We start from the raw sequence: 21,444 nt of genomic DNA, 5'->3' as shown, positions 1-21,444 counted from the left end.
GATTTTATGCAACAGAGTTGGATTTATTCTTAACTTGTTTGGTAAAATGACTTGCATTGATTTTATTAAGTATGTTGGTTCAATTCACCCCAGGTTTTTTTTTTTTTTTTACAGTGTATTGCAGATTACTCATAACATTGTTCTCAAGAAAAGGGTTATTAATTCGAGGTTTGATATTGATACGCAAATCTGTTCTTAGCCCTGCAGGATTCAGTCAAGAGCCCCGTTTATCCCTGGTGCTAACACGTGTCCTGATCTTGTCCACATTTTTAGACAGGTTAAGACGATGAAAAGAACTGATTGTGATCAGATATTCCAGACTGTTTCCAGAGGTACTCAGGGACGAATTGATTGGTTGGATGAAAGCTCGATGGACAGGTCAAAGGGTGGAGTGTACAGGTGAGAGTCAAATAAAGAAAAGCCTTCTTTAGGGAAGTAGGTTCGAGGGCGTTAAACACGGTTTGCGACACACAATGTTGCCAGTTGGAATGCCAATGCAGCTTTTGTTTTCCAACCTTACTAATCACAATTCTGACTGAACAGCTTTATATATGTAAAAAGAAAAGAAAAAAAACTAGTTGTACCCTCCCAATTGCTTTTGCGCAATAGACTAGGCACTGGGATAGGGACCAGGATGTCAGGTTCTAAACTTGCCAATGCCCTTTCTCAACAAAGGTATATTTATAGCCCTGGTTACATCTTGCATTAACATGTGGTTTTTGTGGTCAAATCAAGATGATCCGATCAATATTAGCACCTACACAAGGATCGCATACACACGCGGGTTGACTCATTACCCGCAATCTGCTGTTATATCCGGGTTTAGGGTCATGAAATAGTGTGGATGATGGGGGAGTGGGTTGCGTACAGGTTGAATAAAGGGAAAACAATGCATAAAAAAATCCATAAATTAATCATTATTGTGCAATTCAAATCTATAGCTACATTGAGATTTAGCTTTCATTTTTATCTGGATTTAGTGCGTGGGCCTAACTGTACACGTGCCAAATGCTTTGGTAACTTGGGCAGAAAAAGTTCACATCGATCCACTGAGGAAAAAAGGGAAGGCGCATTTTTTGCGGGTTAGTCGGCCTCATATTTTCACTATCACATGTAGTCGGGTGGTTGCAGATGGGTTATTAGCAAGTGCTGGTGAACAAACAGCTGACCACCGCATCAATAGTCTATACATTTGCAGCAACTACACAAGGTATTTTAATGTCACATTGGCAGTTTAAAGTGACAAAAAAATACATGCATATCAGATTTTAATCTATTTTTCTTGCCGTCTGAACAGCCAAAAAGCACATGGAATCTGATATTTCAAACCACCTTCAAAGGTGATTTTAAATAAGATAAATCTGATTCCTGGCCATATGAGACTTGTCTGAACGGTCAAATCTGGTTTATTTGCCCTCAAGTGGTTTTTAGATTGTAATTTGGCATATCGTGTTGCTTCCTCGCTACTCTGATAGTTTGACAAGAACCTGTGGTAGCTAACTAACTTGTTAATTGTTTACAAACAAAAGAGTGACTGTGCTAGAAAGCTAAATGGCTACCTAGCTTCTGTTCTTACACTATGATTTTGAACATTCAAAGTAACTGGGAAATGTCCATGGCAGGAATTGCTATCACTTTAGCTTGCTACAGTAGATAACTTCCGAGGGATAGGAAGCACCAATCAGCCTACACCACTGCACACACATCTGTTGTTACTATGACAGCCATGACTGCTGTCTGAACACACACATCCGATTAGGTCACTGTTTGGACAGTCAGTGTTCCAAAATGGATTTGAAAAATAAAACTGATTTGAGCATTAAGGGCTGCCGTGGGAACAAGACTATCTATCCACTGTGTCTGCATTGTTACCAGATGACCTGGTCCCTCCCTGTATGTAAATTATTTGACAGATATTGTTTCAAAATAATCATGTTTTATGTTAAAACAAATACTGACACATTGGGTCAATAGTGCCACCTGTCAATGATTTTAGAGGGACAAATTAAATGGTTTGATAATCCAGATCTGTTTACACAATCCAGATACAATGTGTCCCTGACTACCTCCGGAGGTGGTCAGGAAGATCTTATCACAATCAGTTTTTTTATTTTTTTATCTACACCAGTCTAAAAATGTGGGCAAGATCAGGACATGTTAGCATCAGATATAAACAGGGCTAAAGCATACATCCAGTTTAGTATTGATTTACGAGGTAGTTCTTGGCCCCTCAGTCAAAGTGGTCTATGTCGGGGTTGAGTAGTAACCCTCCATAGGGTGTTAGGTAGACACACAGGCTCAGTCAAAGTAGTCCTCTATGTCTATGTTGGGATTTAGTAGCTCTTCTCCGTAGGGTGTTAGGTCCATCTGGTTGAGGATGAGGTTCTCAAAGGTCTCTTCCAGGTCAGTCTCTCCAATAAGGACTGCTCCCAACATCCTCCCTCCGCTCAGCACTACCTTGACGTACTCATGGCCCTTAGTGCAGCGCACCAACAACTCCTGGTTCAGACCCAGACCCTGGCCGTTAAACTTCCCCAGCAGAACCACCTGGAGGGGGAAAAAAAGCACGTCAAGTGGACACACCTTATTTAGCATTTCAAGTCAAGTGATGATTTATTATTACAACGTGACAGGACATGCATCTTGTTGCAGGGAACACACCATAAAAGCAGATTCAACACGTCAACAACTGATGTAGAAAAGCATTAGCAACTTTGCCTTCACACACCTTGTAGTTGAAGAACTTTGTAATGTGAGAGAAGAGTTCAAAGCAGAAGTCCAGCTCTATGGTTTCAGACAGGACATCAGCAGCCATACATCGCCCTGCGTACCAGCCCATCTGACGGGCCTGCGTCCACAGACGCATCTACAGAGGAGAGATGTATACAGGATATCATGTCATATATCACAACTGAATTGATGACAGGATCGTTCACCACAAAATCCAAAAGGCCTCATACCCAAAGGAATAGTCAGGCGCAGCATAACGTGATTAGAAGTGATTCAGTGTGGTCTGTGTACCTGCTGCCAGAGGTGGCTTGGCTCCCAGCCTGCTGTACATACGTCTCCAGCAGCGTAAATGTCTGGTTCTGTTGTCATCATGTGGTCATCCACTTTCAGCCCAGAGTCCTCGGCTAACGCAAACTGAACAGAATATGTATGGACAAATATTGGTAAATATTGCGTGACCTGAGTTGTCAGGAAATAATGGATGATATGAAACATCTAGCATCTGTTTAACTTATTTTCCTTACGCTGTTTCCATGGAGAAAAGGTTCGGTGTTTGGCACGACTCCTGTGGCACTGACGATGAAGTCACAGCCAAAAGTCTTCCCATTGGTCAGCTGAGCATACACTGGCCAAGAGCCTATATAGTAAGGGAAAACAGTACAGTGGTTGAAAAGATAAATCAACAATACTGAACTAAAATATAAATGCAACATGTAATGTTTTTGGTCCCATGTTTCATGAGCTGAAATAAAAGATCCCAGAAATTTTCCATATGAACAACAAGCTTATTTCTCTCAAATGTAGTGCAGAAATTTGTTTTCACATCCCTGTTAGTGAGAATTTCTAATTTGACAAGATAATCCATCCACCTGACAGGTGTGGCATATCAAGAAGCTGATTAAACAGCATGATCACTACACAGGTGCACCTTGTGTTGGGGACAAACCGCCACTCTAAAATGTGCAGTTTTGTCACACAAATGCCACAGATGTCTCAAGTTGAGGGAGCATGCAATTGGCATGTTGACTGCAAAAATGTCCACCATAGCTGTTGCCAGAGAACTGAATGTTAATTTCTCTGACATCCAACCGGCCTCACAACCGCATACCACGTGTATAGCGTCATGTGGGCAAACAGTTTGCTGATGTCCACGTTGTGAACAGAGTGCCCCAAGCTATGGACAACAAACACAAATGCATTTTATCTATGGCAATTTGAATGCACAGCGATACTGGGACGGGATCCTGAAGCCCATTGTCAAGCCATTCATCCACCGCCATCACCTGATGTTTCAGCTTGATAATGCACAGCCCCATGCTGCAAGGATATGTACACAATTCCTGGAAGCTGAAAAAGTCCCAGTTCTTCTATGGCCTGCACACTCACCAGACATGTCACCCATTGAGCATGTTTGGGATTCTCTGGATCGACGCGTACAACGGTGTGTTCCAGTTTCCGGAAATATCCAACAACTTCGCACAGCCATTGAAGAGTGGAAAACATTCCAAAGGCCACAATCAATAGCCTGATCAACTCTATACGAAGGATATGTCACGATGCATGAGTCAAATGGTGGTTTTCTGATCCACACCCCTACCTTTTTTAAGGTATCTTTGACCAACCGATGCATATCTGACTTTTGTATATGACCTGTAACTCAGTAAAATCTTTGAAATGGTTGCATGTTGTGTTTATATTTTTGTTCAGTATAATTTACTATTTGATTCATGGAAATGAACACATTTTCAGCACATAATATTTCCATCTCTTTCACACTGGTATGTGTTCCATTGTCATAGAGTCATAGGTTCCTCTCACCAGTGTCTGCTGTCTGTGAGGCAAGTGGTGACAGCAGGAAGTCCTGGTGAGTGTAGATCTGTTTCACCTCAGACTGGTACTCCACTGACACCCTGTGAGACACCTGGCCACAGCAAGAGTTAAAACAACTTAGGTTACTATGAATTACTGCTCCAGGCTGACCTCTCTTTCCTTGTTCCAGACAAATTCCCATCTCTGAATGGATACATTTCCACCAAACTGTTATATTTGTTTATAACAGATTTATAAACCATCTATAAACTAATAAAATTGCGCTTTACTAAAACAATATAATATTAAAGTTGTATTCTATAATTGTGAACACACAGAGGCACACTTACCTCCTCTGCTCCTCTCAGACTGATGCCTTCATGCCAGTCTGGTCCCAGGGCACTGCCTGGCTCTTCCAACCCTCTTCTCTGGCCTTGTCTGTCGCCACCTACAGCAAGGCCCTGCGTAGCTGCAGGCCCCTCTATGGTGTAGCGAGCCCTCTTACAGGTAGCAGCTCGCTCTGGTTTGTCTGTGTCCAGGGAGGGGATCAGGAACTGGGCTGCTCCCGCGTCAAAGAAGGTGTTTCCTATGGCCTTGTCTTTCACTACCCAGATTACCTCACAACCTTCCACCTCATACCTGAACCCAATACACAGTACATTTATCTATAATATTTATCTATAATATATATATATATTTATCTATAATATATATATATATTTATCTATAATATATATATATATATATATACATATACACATATACACACACACACACACACACACACACACTTGAGATTTTAGAACAAAACCAATTCAGACAAAAAATAAGGTTGATATACTCACACTAGTTCCAAGGCAATCCCTCCGTTTCCAACGACTACAATTCGCTTGGCTTTGGATAACCGCTTCTGAAACTCCTGCCAGCACAAAAGACATCATGAGTACTAGATTAACTGAAGCGAATGGGTGGGGAAACAAGCAAATCTTAACTGGGAAGACATTGTCAAGTACCTGGGCACTATCTGTGTCTCGTATCCCCAGCACATAGGGGTTATCCTGGGTAAGGAGTTTGGGTCTGCCCCCGCTACAGATACACAGCTTCTCATAGTGGATCTCCAGACCATCCACAGTCTGCAAAGTCTGAGAGAAGCAGGAAGGAGGATCACGTTATGCTTGCATTTTAATAGCATACACGGTACTGTATGCATTCTCTGTATGACAATGTATGACATAGTAATTGATGAAAAGACATCCAGAAGGTGGTAGTGTTGGACAGGATTTATGCTTGGGACCTAATGGTACACTATATATACACACAAGTATGGGGACACCTTCAAATGAGTGGATTCGGCTATTTCAGCCACACCTGTTGCTGACAGCTCTATAAAATCGAGCACACAGCCATGCAATCTCCATAGACAAACATTGGCAGTAGAATGGCTTCACTGAAAAGCTCAGTGACTTTCTATGTGGCAACATCATAGGATACCACCTTTCCAACAAGTCAGTTTGTCAAATTTCTGCTCTGCTAGAGCTGCTCCGGTCAACTGTAAGTGCTGGAATTGTGAAGTGGAAACGTCTAGAAGCAACAACGGCTCAGCCGCAAAGTGGTAGGCCACACAGGCTCACAGAATGCGAAAGCCGAGTGCTGAAGCACGTAAAAATCACATCCTCGGTTGAAACTCATTTCCAAACTGACTTTGGAAGCAACGTCAGGCCCCTTATGAACATTGAAAGTAAATCTTAACGCTACAGCATACGATGACATTCTAGATGACACCTACAGCACACAATGTCACAGGAAGGCCAAAAAGATCATCAAGGACAAAAACCACCCGAGCCACTGCCTGTTCACCCTGCTATCATCCAGAAGAGGTCAGTACATGTGCATCAAAGCTGGGACCGAGAGAATGAAAAACAGCTTTTATCTCAAGGCCATCAGACTGTTAAATAGCCATCACTAGCACTTTAGAGGCTGCTGCCCTATATACAGTGGGGCAAAAAAGTATTTAGTCAGCCAACAATTGTGCAAGTTCTCCCACTTAAAAAGATGAGAGAGGCCTGTAATTTTCATCATAGGTACACTTCAACTATGACAGACAAAATGAGAAAAGGATTTTAATGATTTAATTTGCATACTATGGTGGAAAATAAGTATTTGGTCAATAACAAAAGTTTATCTCAATACTTTGTTACAGTGCCTTGCGAAAGTATTCGGCCCCCTTGAACTTTGCGACCTTTTGCCACATTTCAGGCTTCAAACATAAAGATATAAAACTGTATTTTTTTGTGAAGAATCAACAACAAGTGGGACACAATCATGAAGTGGAACGACATTTATTGGATATTTCAAACTTTTTTAACAAATCAAAAACTGAAAAATTGGGCGTGCAAAATTATTCAGCCCCTTTACTTTCAGTGCAGCAAACTCTCTCCAGAAGTTCAGTGAGGATCTCTGAATGATCCAATGTTGACCTAAATGACTAATGATGATAAATACAATCCACCTGTGTGTAATCAAGTCTCCGTATAAATGCACCTGCACTGTGATAGTCTCAGAGGTCCGTTAAAAGCGCAGAGAGCATCATGAAGAACAAGGAACACACCAGGCAGGTCCGAGATACTGTTGTGAAGAAGTTTAAAGCCGGATTTGTATAAAAAAGATTTCCCAAGCTTTAAACATCCCAAGGAGCACTGTGCAAGCGATAATATTGAAATGGAAGGAGTATCAGACCACTGCAAATCTACCAAGACCTGGCCGTCCCTCTAAACTTTCAGCTCATACAAGGAGAAGACTGATCAGAGATCAGCCAAGAGGCCCATGATGACTCTGGATGATCACTTTTTATGGATATCTTTAAGAAATGGCTTTCTTCTTGCCACTCTGTCCATAGGACAACAATCAGTCGTATATTGCACAAATCTGGCCTTTATGGAAGAGTGGCAAGAAGAAAGCCATTTCTTAAAGATATCCATCAAAAGTGTTGTTTAAAGTTTGCCACAAGCCACCTGGTAGACACACCAAACATGTGGAAGAAGGTGCTCTGGTCAGATGAAACCAAAATTGAACTTTTTGGCAACAATGCAAAACGTTATGTTTGGCGTAAAAGCAACACAGCTCATCACCCTGAACACACCATCCCCACTGTCAAACATGGTGGTGGCAGCATCATGGTTTGGGCCTGCTTTTCTTCAGCAGGGACAGGGAAGATGGTTAAAATTGATGGGAAGATGGATGGAGCCAAATACAGGACCATTCTGGAAGAACCTGATGGAGTCTGCAAAAGACCTGAGACTGGGACGGAGATTTGTCTTCCAACAAGACAATGATCCAAAACATAAAGCAAAATCTACAATGGAATGGTTCAAAAATAAACATATCCAGGTGTTAGAATGGCCAAGTCAAAGTCCAGACCTGAATCCAATCGAGAATCTGTGGAAAGAACTGAAAACTGCTGTTCACAAATGCTCTCCATCCAACCTCACTGAGCTCGAGCTGTTTTGCAAGGAGGAATGGGAAAAAAATTCAGTCTCTCGATGTGCAAAACTGATAGAGACATACCCCAAACAGCTGTAATCGCAGCAAAGGTGGCGCTACAAAGTATTAACTTAAGGGGGCTGAATAATTTTGCACGCCCAATTTTTCAGTTTTTGATTTGTTAAAAAAGTTTGAAATATCCAATAAATGTCGTTCCACTTCATGATTGTGTCCCACTTGTTGTTGATTCTTCACAAAAAATACAGTTTTATATCTTTATGTTTGAAGCCTGAAATGTGGCAAAAGGTCGCAAAGTTCAAGGGGGCCGAATACTTTCGCAAGGCACTGTATATACCCTTTGTTGGCAATGACAGAGGTCAAACGTTTTCTGTAAGTCTTCACAAGGTTTTCACACACTGTTGCTGGTATTTTGGCCCATTCCTCCATGCAGATCTCCTCTAGAGCAGTGATGTTTTGGGGTTGTTGCTGGGCAACACGGACTTTCAACTCCCTCCAAAGATTTTCTATGGGGTTGAGATCTGGAGACTGGCTAGGCCACTCCAGGATCTTGAAATGCTTCTTACGAAGCCACTGCTTCGTTGCCCGGGCGGTGTGTTTGGGATCATTGTCATGCTGAAAGACCCAGCCACGTTTCATCTTCAATGCCCTTGCTGATGGAAGGAGGTTTTCACTCAAAATCTCACGATACATGGCCCCATTCATTCTTTCCTTTACACGGATCAGTCGCCCTGGTCCCTTTGCAGAAAAACAGCCCCAAAGCATGATGTTTCCACCCCCATGCTTCACAGTAGGTATGGTGTTCTTTGGATGCAACTCAGCATTCTTTGTCCTCCAAACACGACGAGTTGAGTTTTTACCAAAAAGTTCTATTTTGGTTTCATCTGACCATATGACATTCTCCCAATCTTCTTCTGGATCATCCAAATGCTCTCTAGAAAACTTCAGACGGGCATGGACATGTACTGGCTTAAACAGGGGGACAAGTCTGGCACTGCAGGATTTGAGCCCCTGGCGGCGTAGTGTGTTACTGATGGTAGGCTTTGTTACTTTGGTCCCAGCTCTCTGCAGGTCATTCACTAGGTCCCCCCGTGTGGTTCTGGGATTTTTGCTCACCGTGTCATCATTTCGACCCCACGGGCTGAGATCTTGCGTGGAGCCCCAGATCGAGGGAGATTATCAGTGGTCTTGTATGTCTTCCATTTCATAATAATTGTTCCCACAGTTGATTTCTTCAAACCAAGCTGCTTACCTATTGCAGATTCAGTCTTCCCAGCCTGGTGCAGGTCTACAATTTTGTTTCTGGTGTCCTTTGACAGCTCTTTGGTCTTGGCCATAGTGGAGTTTGGAGTGTGACTGTTTGAGGTTGTGGACAGGTGTCTTATATACTGATAACAAGTTCAAACAGGTGCCATTAATACAGGTAACGAGTGGAGGACAGAGGAGCCTCTTAAAGAAGAAGTTACAGGTCTGTGAGAGCCAGAATTCTTGCTTGTTTGTAGGTGACCAAATTCTTATTTTCCACCATAATTTGCAAATAAATTCATTAAAAATCCTACAATGTGATTTTCTGGATTTGTTTTTCTCATTTTGTCTGTCATAGTTGAAGTGTACTTATGATGAAAATTACAGGTCTCTCATCTTTTTAAGTGGGAGAACTTGCACAATTGGTGGCTGACTAAATACTTTTTTGCCCCACTGTACATAGACTTGAAATCACTTGCCACTTTAACAATGGAACACTAGTCACTTTAATAAATGTTTACATTTTTTGCATTACTCATCTCAAATGTATATAATGTATTCTATTAGATTGTACTGTATCTCTTAGTCTATGCCGCTCTGACATTGCTCGTCCAAATATTTATATATTCTTAACTCCATTCCTTTACTTTAGATGTGTGTATTTTGTGTAGTGTTGTGAAATTGTTAGATATTACTTGTTAAATATGACTGCACTGTTGGAGCTAGAAACACAAGCATTTCGCTACACCCGCAATAACATCTGCTAAACACGTGTATGTGACAAATGAAATTTGATTTGGATAAATTGGAACGCTGACTGTGAGCCAAGCCTAATCGCCCGTCCTCACTAATACTCGTGACTGAATGGAAGCAAGTCCCTGCAGCAATGTTCCAACATCTAGTGGAAAGCCTTCTCGGAAGAGTGGAGGCTGTTATAGCAGCAAAGGGGGGACCAACCAATTCATGCCCATGATTTTGGAAGGAGATGTTCGATGACCAGGTGTCTGCATACTTTTGGTCATGTAGTGTACATTAATACATTTGAAAGGTTATGTTAATATAGATAGCTATAATATAACTGTATACATTAAAATACCATATATTAGCCTAATCTAATGCATTTCAGCCTGTGTGTGTTTACTATTAAACGTACATGTTGTTGTGCATGAAGGGCCTTCACTGCAGACTGGATGACTCTCAGGTTGGGGTACTTTTCCTCTAGAACACTGGAGGGCCTCTCCTCCACATCAAACTCCTCCAGCGTCTTAGATACCTGTCCAGGGAGGGGAATGTATGGGTTACCGTTAGGGCATTATGAATTACTGGATGAACTGTGGACAGATCTATTGTAGACATAGCTATAGTATTAACTCATAAACTAATGCTATTTTGAACAGATTAGTAGTCTATAATAAAATATAGACTGTAACTTTTATTTCTGACACAATTTAACAATCATGATAGCTCGTCTTTCTGTGTATGATCACCTGTTTGAAGTTGCAGACTGCCTTAATCAGAGGGGCTGCTGTCAGGAGAGCAACATCAGCTGATGGGAACTGGGAGGCCAGCTGTCAAAGACAATCACAAAACAGCGTAACATGCCAAGTCGATAATGTTACAGGCAGTACAGGCAGTTTGGCAAAGTGCACAGTGGTCTCACCTGCTCAGCACACGTTACACCTGCAATGCCACCACCGACGACCACAAACTTGAATGTCTTTTCGGGATTTGCTGCCATCGCTGTTCAGCTAAACTAGCAAGTTAGCTAGCTAGCATACCTGCATTGACGGAAATTGGAGATCTCGCGCAAGGTCCTTAACCTATAATAGCCAATTTATTGTATCAGTTTCTAATGAACGGCACTGTATGCATCCAAATTGTTTTATGTCAAATAAAGTAGCAATACATTGTTTAAATGCATTACATCCACTATTTTGTTGCTCTAAATTTTCAATATAATGCACTTCCTTGTTTGTGTCCAAACTATGGCAAGCGGCTGGGTCAAAAGTACATTTCATTATGCAGAGAGAAACCTGTAAATACTGGATGGTAAAAGACAGACAATATGGATTTTCTCCTCTGCAAATTGAAAAAAAGCTCTACTAGCAAAAGCATGCAAGTTTTACATAATATACAAACCATATGTTTATTATTTTCAAAACACAATTGGTGTGGCCTTTTTATTGGGACAGTTCAATCAATGGCTCTCTCTCCTCTAGCTAAAAAGTGATGCCACCAGCATGCGTCACCAATTATATAAATAGAGAGTGGAGGCATCCAGACAGAAATAAAACCTTCGCAATGAGAAAAATTACTTTGGAAAAAGAAAACACTGTAGAAACAGTGATAAGGCATGCCCTAGCTTTCCCCCATCAATATAGGGAGAGTGGCTGGGCAATCTATCATGCATACAAACCAACATTACCACCGCCCTGACAGTTTCAATTTCCACCCTTAGATTGAATGCCCTCTCAACCTGGCCTCTTGGGCCACACTGACCTTTGTAGGGGGCTATCCTATATTTGGGGATCGGGGTGTGGGTGAGCACATTTGGAAACATAATCTCATGTGAAATAAATGTGACAAAATGGGGATGCAACATTGTAACATGTGATACCATGAACCTAAGCATTGTGAAAACAGTTTGCACATGTGAAAACCCAGGTGTCAAATGTCATTGAGAATATTTTACTTCAAAGGCATAATTGACAAACATTTAATTTAAACAGTCATGGTCACCTGCAGGTTTTGTCTTGTTCCCGGTTTGTTCCAGGAACGTCCCCAAGAAAATGTTTAGAACGCTTTTAGAACCTGGAGGTTTTTGTCTAGTTATGGTCAGTGACTGACTTGGACTGAAATAGGTGCCTGTACTCATTTTGGGTGCCGGTACTGTTTACAATCAGGTGCAGGAGTTCCATAAAATGTTCAAGGTAATATTTTATAAGGTGGTGCAGGATCTCAAGCTTTAGAACATTTGAAGAGCTGGTACTCAGCTCAGTTACTGCACAGCTATTTTCAAGTCTTTCCAGAGATATTAGATTGGGTTCAAATCCGGGCTCTGGCTGGGCCACTAAAGGACATTCAGAGACTTGTCCCAAAGCCACTCCTGCGTCGTCTTGGCTGTGTACTCAGGGTCGTTGTCCTGTTGGAAGGTGAACCTGCGCCCCCGTCTGAGGTCCTGAGTGCTCTGCAGCATGTTTTCATCAAGGATTTCTCTGTACTTTGCTCTGTTCATCTTTCCCTTGATCCTGACAAGTCACTTCCCTGACCAAGGCCCTTCTCCCCAGATTGCTCAGTTTGGCCTGGCGGCCAGCTCTAGGAAGTGTCTTGGTGGTTCCAAACTTCTTTCATTTAAGAATGATGGAGGCCACTGTGTTCTTGGGAATCTTCAAAGCTGCAGAAATATTCCTTCAACCCCATGGCTTGATTTTGCTCTGACATGCACTGTCAACTGTGGGACCTTATATAGACAGGTGTGTGCCTTTCCAAATCATGTCCAATCAATTGAATTTACCACTGGTGGACTCCAATCAAGTTGTAGAAACATTGCAAGGATGATCAATGGGAACAGGATGCACCTGAGCTCAATTTAGAGTCTCATAGCAAAGGGTCTGAATATTTATGCAAATAAGGTATTTATGTTTTTTCTTTTTAATCAATTACCAGCATTTCTAAAAACTTTTTTTTACCTTGTTATTTTGGGGTGTTGTGTGTCAATTTACGAGAAAAAAATATATATAATCAATTTTAGATTAAGGCTGTAACGTAACAAAATGTTTAAAAAGTCAAAGGGTCTGTATACTTTCTGAATGCTCTGTATGTGTATTAAAGTAGTCAAAAGCTTAGCTTAGGCACATATTCCTGGCACGCAATGATTACATCAAGCTTGGGACAAATGTGTTGGATGCATTTGCTGTTTGTTTTGGTTGTGGTTCAGATGATTTTGTTCCCAATATAAATTAATGGTAAATAATGTATTGTGTCATTTTGGAGTAACTTTTAATGTAAATAAGGACAGAATATGCTGCTAAACACTTCTACATTAATGTGGATGCTACCATGATTACAGATAGTCCCGAATGAATCGTGAATGATGATGAGTGAGAATGTTACAGATGCACAAATATCGTACTCCCAAGACATGCTAACCTTTCACCAATAACAGGGGAGGTTAGCATTTTTGGAGGGTATGATATTTGTTAGTTGCTTTTGACTGGAGTAATTTGTTTGGGGGATCGAGAAGACAGGGTTATGTGCACCATGGTGACTGTAAACTTAAAGTCTGGGGTCTGTCACCGCCTTCAGCAGCCCTGTAGCCTCGATTCTTACTTCTATGTCATCTGAATGTGTACTGTACATTCAATGTCAGAGAGGAACTGGTTTGAGCTAAATAGGCCGCTAAGGCTAATAACACCAATGCTTTATACACTTAGCTAAGAAGCTAACTAAACTCTGCAGTGGTGGGCCGTGAGGTAAACTTGACCCCACCCTTATAAATCAAAATCAAATATGACAGGTGGATACGTATCGCGTTATCCACTTAACCTACCACAGATGAGAAGCGTTTTTTATTGCTTTTTATGAAAACAGAAAGGAGTCATACATATCCACCCCTGTGGCTTTCCGTAGCCCAGTACACACACTGCAGCGCGCTATGCCCATTGTGCTGAAACAGCGCAGCAGAGATACAGATTTTGCGCCAACCTCTCACTCAATCATTTGAACTTTTTTGCTATTTTTATATAGGGACATCTTTTTTTATATATAGGGACATCAAATCTATTGGAGTCATACAGGGCCTATGGCAAGATGACGCCGATGAACATGGTATCCTCGCCTCGAGCTCATACAAAACTCGCCTCGAGCTCCTAGTGATTGTTCTAGTGTTTTTCTCAAATTTTCTTACCCAGGTAGAACTATTGGAATATGAATTGCTGGGTACTCACTGTGGTGGAACAATGGTCTAGCCTCTTCGGTGAGGGGCCGGGTAGCCTGGGAGTCCTACCAGTGAGAAGGAAAGGAAGACACTGCCTGAGAGGCAGACGTGGAGGGGTCTTAGTGAGTTTGAGATGCCGGGCAGCCCATCCTCCATGACCGAGCATACTACTTGTTCAATTATTTGTGAATGAACTTGACGAACTCAGAGCGAGGTACTCCTTACAGAGGAAGATCAGATTCTGCAACATACTCGGCTTTCCTCCGACACGCAAATGGAATATATACAACCAGCGGGTTTTACAGTTTATTGAGCGGATATGAAGCGGACTCTCTCTAGCAAGAACAAAGGCAGTTGCGATGGGAGAAACGTACAGGAACTTCGAGCTTGTGTTCTCTCGACTCGCAATACTTGATGATCAAATGCTGCTTTTTTAAAACTTTTTTACTGTCCGAGAGAGTTCTCAGGCATTATCGCCATGGTTGTGTACATCCCGCCCGAAGCCGACACCAAAAATGCTCTCAAAGATCTTCATTGGACCCTAAACAAACTGGAGACCGGGTACCCGGAGGCAGAGTTCATTGTGTTCACTTTAACAAAGGTCATTTGATGTCCTTGCTCCCGAATTACGATCAACACAATGACTGTCCAACTAGTGGAAATTCCACTCTTGACCACTGCTCCACGCCATTTCGCCAAGAATATAAGGCCCTCTCTCTTCCTCCTTTCGGCAAATCTGACTACGACTCCATTTTGCTCCTCCCCACCTACAAACAAAGACTCAAGAGGGAAGTTCCAGAGGTCAGATCTGTACAACGCTGGTCTGACCAATCAGAATCCATGCTCCAAGACTGTTTTGATCACATGGACTGGAATATCTTCTGGGGCGGCTCTGGGAGTAACATCAATAAATACGCCAACTCATTCACCGGATTCATCAAGAAATGCATCGATGATGTGATACTGATGGTGTCTTTCAAAACTTACCCGAGTCAATTGATGGCAGCCTTGTCGGGAAATTGAAGGAGAGAGATGCTCCTTATAAACACTGCAAGGTGACCAGGGATAATTGCATGGCTAAACAGTGCAACTATGACCTATGCAGATCGATCAAGATGGTGGAACACAAGTAGAGGAACAAAGTATGTAGCAAGGGCTTCTAACGATCCCGAATTACAAAAAGAAAGCCAGTCACAGTGCAGACACCAACCGCGCCCTACCGGATGAGCTAAACACCTTTTCTCACGCTTCGAGTATAACGATTCGGAGCTGCTGAGGATAGCCCTTGAGGGCAACGAGGGCTACATGCTTACGGTCTCTACGGAGGACTTACTGTATGTAAGTCATTCAAGCGTGTCAATCCTCGCAAACCCAATGCCATCAGAGCATTTGCAGACAAAGCTCACGGCCCTGGAACTGAACTCCTCCCCATGCAACTGAGTCCTGGACTTCCTGACGGGCAGTCCCCAGGTGATAAAGGTATGCACATTTCCTCCACACTGATCCTCAACACGGGGGCCCCACAAGGGTGCGTCCTCAGTCCCCAACTGTACTCGTTGTACACCCACGACTGCATGGCCTCATACAGTTCCAACTCCATCATCAAGTTTGCTGATGACACGGCAGCAGTAGGCCTGATTACCAACAACGGTAAATATGCTCTTCCTCAACGTCAGCAAAACAAAGGAGCTGATTGTGGATTTAGGAGGAACCAGGTAGGGCCGGAGGTTCATGAAATTTGCCCTGACCCCGAGGCCTTCACAGTGTTCTACAGGTGCAACATCAAGAGCATACTGTCGGGCAGCATCACAGTCTGGTAGGGCAACTCCACCACCTAATCAACCTAATCAAGTTGCTGAATATCCACCACAAGGCAGCTATCTGCTCCCTCTGTCCCCCTCCTGTCCCCCAATAGCTTTTACCCCCAGACCATCAGGCTGCTGGATAGTAGTGATGCTACATTGGATACTGGAGCTCCGAGGCTTGCATCAAAATTGCTAAGCAGTGTACTTCGAAGCAGTGTGCCCGATGCCTGTATCACTTTATCAGAAACACGTGATCAATGATGTCCGAAGCTTTGTTTCGTTGAAAAACCACCTGATTGGTTCGGTATTGGTTTGGTAGAAGACAAAAGGCTACCCTGCGAACGCCCTATGGTGTGTGGGACGTCATCTATAATAATTTGACTATCAAGTGCCCCTAGTGTCACGACTTCTGCCGAGGTTGGCTCTCCTGCACGTTCGGGCGGTGCTCGGCGGTCGTCGTCACTGTCCTACTAGCCACTACCGATCCCTTTTCGTGTATCTGTTGGTTTTGTCTGATTGGTTTCACTTGTGTGTTGTTTAGTTAATTAGTGTCTGTGTATATATAGTAGGTTGTCCCGCCCTTGTTTTGTGCGGGATTGTTTATTTTGTCATCTATGTCTGTCGGTGTGTCTTGTGTTCTTATTTTTCTCCGGTTCGTCTTTTATCCTGTGTTGGATTGTTCACCCTGTGTGTATTTGGGTTGACCGTGTTTCTTGTTCACCGGAGAATAAACTTTCATATCGCTATCTGCTCTCTGCGCCTGATTCCACCCACCTTGAGTAGACGTGACAGAATCCCGCACCACCATGGAATCAGCAGGAGCAGCAGCGTCTCCTCTCCCATCGATGGAGGAGAGGGTCCTCCATCATATCAGCGTGATTCACCGGATTGGTTCTGCTATGGACGAAATGATGGAGAGAATGGATCGATGGGAGAGGAGTGGCCTCCCCACCTCATCTCTAGCAACCCCTTCTCCAGCACCTCCTGTTTCTGCGACCACATCTGGCTCCGGGGCACTTCGGCTGACACTCCCACGGGAGTATGACGGATCGGCGGCTGGGTGCCAGGGTTTCCTCCTTCAACTGGAACTATACCTGGCTACCGTGCGTCCTGCTCCCTCTGGAGAGGAGAGTGTGTGCGCCCTCGTCTCCTGTTTGACTGGGAAAGCCCTCGAGTGGGCCAACGCAGTGTGGAATGGTCCGAACTCGGCTAAGGATAATTACCCAGAGTTCACCCGCCGATTCCGAGCTGTTTTTGACCATCCACCCGAGGGTCGGGCGGCGGGTGAACGGCTGTTCCACCTGCGTCAGGAGACGAGGAGCGTACAGGATTTTGCTTTAGAGTTTAGGACTTTGGCAGCAGGAGCAGGATGGAACGACAGGGCCTTGATTGATCATTTTAGATGTAGTCTCAGGGAGGACGTCCGCAGGGAGCTGGCATGTCGGGACACCACATTCACACTGGATGGACTTATCGATCTGGCTATCCGTCTCGACAACCTGCTGGCTGCTCGCGGGCATTCGGATCAGGTCCTGTCGTTTCCTATCCCCAGCCCCCCTGTTCCTATCCTTATGGAATTAGGAGGTACGGCTTCGAGGGGGGCCGGAGGAGGAGTGTCCTCCTGCACCAGTTGTGGTCGACGAGGGCACACGTCCGACCGGTGCTGGAGGAACTCGTCTAGGAGTCGGGAGGACAGGCAGAACACTGCTCGATCACCCCAGGTGAGTAAGCACCAAACTCATTCAGAGCTTCCTGTCGGTCATGTGTTTGTATTGATTTCTTTCCCTGGGTTTTCCCCTTCTCTACAGCATAAGGCGCTGGTCGATTCAGGCGCAGTTGGGAATTTTATGGATCGTGGTCTTGCGTTAAGGCTAGGGATTCCCCTGGTGTCGTTAGATCGCCCTTTCCCCGTGCACTCCTTAGATAGCCGACCATTAGGGTCAGGGGAAATTAGGGAGGCTACGGTGCCACTTGACATGGTAACGCAGGGTGATCATAAGGAGCAGAATAGCCTGTTCCTTATAGATTCACCTGCGTTTCCAGTGGTGTTGGGGGTCCCCTGGTTAGCTCAACACAACCCGGTGATTTCCTGGCGACAGGGGGCTCTTAAGGGGTGGTCAGAGGAGTGTTCAGGTAGGTGTATAGGAGTTGCCGTTGGTGCTACTACGGTGGAGAGTCCAGACCAAATTTCCACCGTGCGCGTTCCCTCTGAATATGCCGATTTGGCTATCGCCTTTAGTAAAGGGAAGGCGACCCAATTACCACCTCATCGTCGAGAGGACTGCGCGATAAACCTTCTGGAAAACGCTGCACTTCCTAGGAGTCACGTGTATCCATTGTCCCAGGAGGAGACAGTTGCGATGGAAACATATGTTTCTGAATCGCTGGGACAGGGGTACATTCAGCCCTCCGTATCACCCGTCTCCTCGAGTTTCTTTTTTGTGAAGAAGAAGGATGGAGGTCTGCGTCCGTGTATTGATTATAGAGGTCTAAATATATCCGGGGAGGAGATGAGTGGAAAACCGCATTTAGTACTACTTCTGGTCATTATGAGTACTGCATCATGCCATACGGGTTGAAGAATGCTCCAGCCGTTTTCCAATCCTTCGTAGATGAGATTCTCCGAGACCTGCTCGGACAGGGAGTGGTAGTGTACATTGATGACATCTTGATTTATTCTGCCACACGCGTGGAGCATGTGTCTCTGGTGCGTAAGGTACTTGGGCGACTACTGGAGCATGACCTGTATTGCAAGGCGGAGAAATGTGAGTTTTTCAAACAGTCCGTTTCCTTCCTGGGGTATCTTATTTCCACCTCCGGGGTGGTGATGGAGGATGATCGCGTTACAGCCGTGCGTAATTGGCCGACTCCGACCACGGTGAAAGAAGTGCAGCGGTTTTAGGGTTTGCCAATTACTACCGGAGGTTTATCCGGGGTTTTGGTCAGGTGGCTGCTCCCATCACCTCACTGCTGAAGGGAGGACTGGTGCGCTTGCTCTGGTCAGCAGAGGCGGACAGAGCTTTCAGTCGTCTGGGGGAGCTGTTCACCAATGCGCCCGTATTGGCGCATCCGGACCCCTCTTTAGCGTTCATAGTGGAGGTGGATGCGTCCGAGGCTGGGGTTGGAGCCGTGCTGTCCCAACGCTCGGGCGTGCCATCCAAGCTCCGCCCGTGTGCTTTCTTTTCGAGCAAACTCAGCCCAGCGGAGCGAAACTATGATGTGGGGGACCGGGAGTTGTTAGCTGTAGTCAAGGCTCTGAAGGTGTGGAGACATTGGCTTGAGGGGGCTAAATACCCTTTTCTCATCTGGACTGACCATCGTAATCTCGAGTACATCCGGGCAGCTAAGAGACTAAATCCACGACAGGCTAGATGGGCCATGTTTTTTACTAGGTTCCAGTTTACACTCACATATCGGCCAGGCTCCCAAAACACCAAAGCTGACGCACTGTCTCGCCTCTTTGATACCGAGGAACGGTCAGTTGAGCCAACTCCCATCATTCCACCGTCATGTCTAGTGGCACCGGTAGTATGGGAGGTGGACGCTGAGATAGAGAGGGCCTCACGGTCAGAGCCGGCTCCTCCTAACTGTCCAGTAGGGACCAAGTACGTGCCGAGGGTGGTCCGGGACAAGCTGATTCGGTGGGCTCATACTCTTCCCTCCTCGGGTCATCCTGGTATCAAGAGGACAGTGCAGAGTCTGAGAGGGAGATACTGGTGGCCCACACTGGCTAAAGACGTGAGATTTTATGTCTCCTGCTCAGTGTGTGCTCAGAGCAAGGCTCCTCGACACCTGCCTAGAGGGAAATTACAACCCATCCCCGTTCCACAACGGCCGTGGACACACTTATCGGTGGATTTTCTTACCGACCTTCCCCCGTCCCAAGGAAGTACTACGATCCTGGTCGTTGTGGATCGGTTTTCTAAGTCCTGTCGCCTCATTCCGTTGCCCGGTCTCCCTACGGCCCTGCAGACTGCTGAGGCTTTGTTTACCCATGTCTTCCGGCACTATGGGGTGCCTGAGGACATCGTCTCTGATCGGGGTCCCCAATTCACGTCCAGAGTGTGGAGGGCGTTTATGGAGAGACTGGGGGTCTCGGTTAGCTTAACCTCAGGTTTTCACCCCGAGAGTAATGGGCAGGTGGAGCGCGTAAACCAGGATGTGGGCAGGTTTCTGCGGTCCTATTGTCGGGACCGGCCTGGTGAGTGGGCAAGGTATGTTCCATGGGCCGAACTAGCCCAGAACTCCTTACGCCACTCCTCTACTAACTTGTCTCCTTTTGAGTGTGTGTTAGGTTACCAGCCGGTCCTGGCTCCATGGCATCAGAGTCAGACCGAGGCTCCTGCGGTGGAGGAATGGGTACAGCGCTCCAAGGACACCTGGAAAGCCGTTCAGGACTCATTACGGTTAGCGGGAGAACGGCAGAAGAGGAGCGCTGACCGGCACCGCAGTGAGACCCCCGTGTTTGCACCGGGGGATAGGGTCTGGCTCTCGACCCGAAACCTGTCTCTCCGCCTGCCCTGTCGGAAGCTGGGGCCGCAGTGTGTGGGGCCGTTCAAAGTCCTGAGGAGAATAAACGAGGTGTGTTACAGGTTACAACTTCCTAGGTATTACCGTATTAACCCCTCGTTTCATGTGTCTCTCCTCAGGCCGATGGTGGCTGGTCCCCTGCAAGAAGGTGAGGTGCCTGAGGTCCCTCCGCCCCCTCTGGACATCGAGGGGTCCCCGGCGTACACAGTACGAGTCATTCTGGATTCGAGACCTGGATTCGGGCCTACAGTACCTCGTGGACTGGGAGGGGTACGGCCCGGAGGAGAGATGCTGGGTTCCGGTGAGGGACATTTTGGACCCTTCTCTCCTGATAGATTTCCACCGCCTCCACCCGGATCGCCCAGCACCCCGTCCTCCGGGTCGTCCTCGAGGACGGTGGCGGCGCGCTGCAGGAGCCGCGCGTCAGGGGGGGGGTACTGTCACGACTTCCGCCGAGGTTGGCTCTCCTGCACGTTGGGGCGGTGCTCGGCGGTCGTCGTCACCGTCCTACTAGCCACTACCGATCCCTTTTCGTGTATCTGTTGGTTTTGTCTGATTGGTTTCACCTGTGTGTTGTTTAGTAAATTAGTGTCTGTGTATATATAGTAGGTTGTCCCGCCCTTGTTTTGTGCGGGATTTTTTATTTTGTCATCTATGTCTGTCGGTGTGTCTTGTGTTCTTATTTTTCTCCGGTTCGTCTTTTATCCTGTGTTGGATTGTTCACCCTGTGTGTATTTGGGTTGACCGTGTTTCTTGTTCACCGGAGAATAAACTTTCATATCGCTATCTGCTCTCTGCGCCTGATTCCACCCACCTTGAGTAGACGTGACACCTAGTGTACAACGTGTTTATAAAATCTTGAGTAATCAACCTATTTTTGACACAATTGGT

At 45.2% G+C, this 21,444-nt stretch overlaps 1 protein-coding gene across 1 annotated transcript; it reads right to left on the bottom strand.

Moving 5' to 3' along the window:
- Positions 1-78: 78 nt before the first annotated feature.
- On the bottom strand, positions 79-11,276 carry pyroxd1 (pyridine nucleotide-disulphide oxidoreductase domain 1). Its single transcript, XM_024376862.2, has 11 exons — positions 10,943-11,276; positions 10,770-10,850; positions 10,436-10,555; positions 5,553-5,681; positions 5,385-5,458; positions 4,890-5,178; positions 4,549-4,651; positions 3,255-3,367; positions 3,022-3,144; positions 2,729-2,866; positions 79-2,547 (listed from the first exon to the last, which is right to left on the bottom strand). The coding sequence occupies exons 1-11, from the start codon at positions 11,018-11,020 to the stop codon at positions 2,299-2,301; spliced, it is 1,497 nt and encodes a 498-aa protein (XP_024232630.1). The 5' UTR covers positions 11,021-11,276; the 3' UTR covers positions 79-2,298.
- Between the last annotated feature and the right edge of the window lie 10,168 nt (positions 11,277-21,444).

This window comes from Oncorhynchus tshawytscha, linkage group LG17 (genome assembly GCF_018296145.1).
Source record: "Oncorhynchus tshawytscha isolate Ot180627B linkage group LG17, Otsh_v2.0, whole genome shotgun sequence".
Classification (NCBI taxonomy): domain Eukaryota; kingdom Metazoa; phylum Chordata; class Actinopteri; order Salmoniformes; family Salmonidae; genus Oncorhynchus; species Oncorhynchus tshawytscha.
This window is presented reverse-complemented; position numbering and strand designations above follow the sequence as displayed.

Excerpts from the sequence above, each read along its gene's own strand:
- pyroxd1 (XM_024376862.2), bottom strand. The coding sequence starts at position 11,020 with ATGGCAGCAAATCCCGAAAAGACATTCAAGTTTGTGGTCGTCGGTGGT. Across the intron at positions 10,556-10,769 it reads CAGTCTGCAACTTCAAACAG|GTATCTAAGACGCTGGAGGA; the intron begins GTGATCATACAC and ends CTCCCTGGACAG. Across the intron at positions 2,548-2,728 it reads CAAAGTTCTTCAACTACAAG|GTGGTTCTGCTGGGGAAGTT; the intron begins GTGTGTGAAGGC and ends TTCCCCCTCCAG.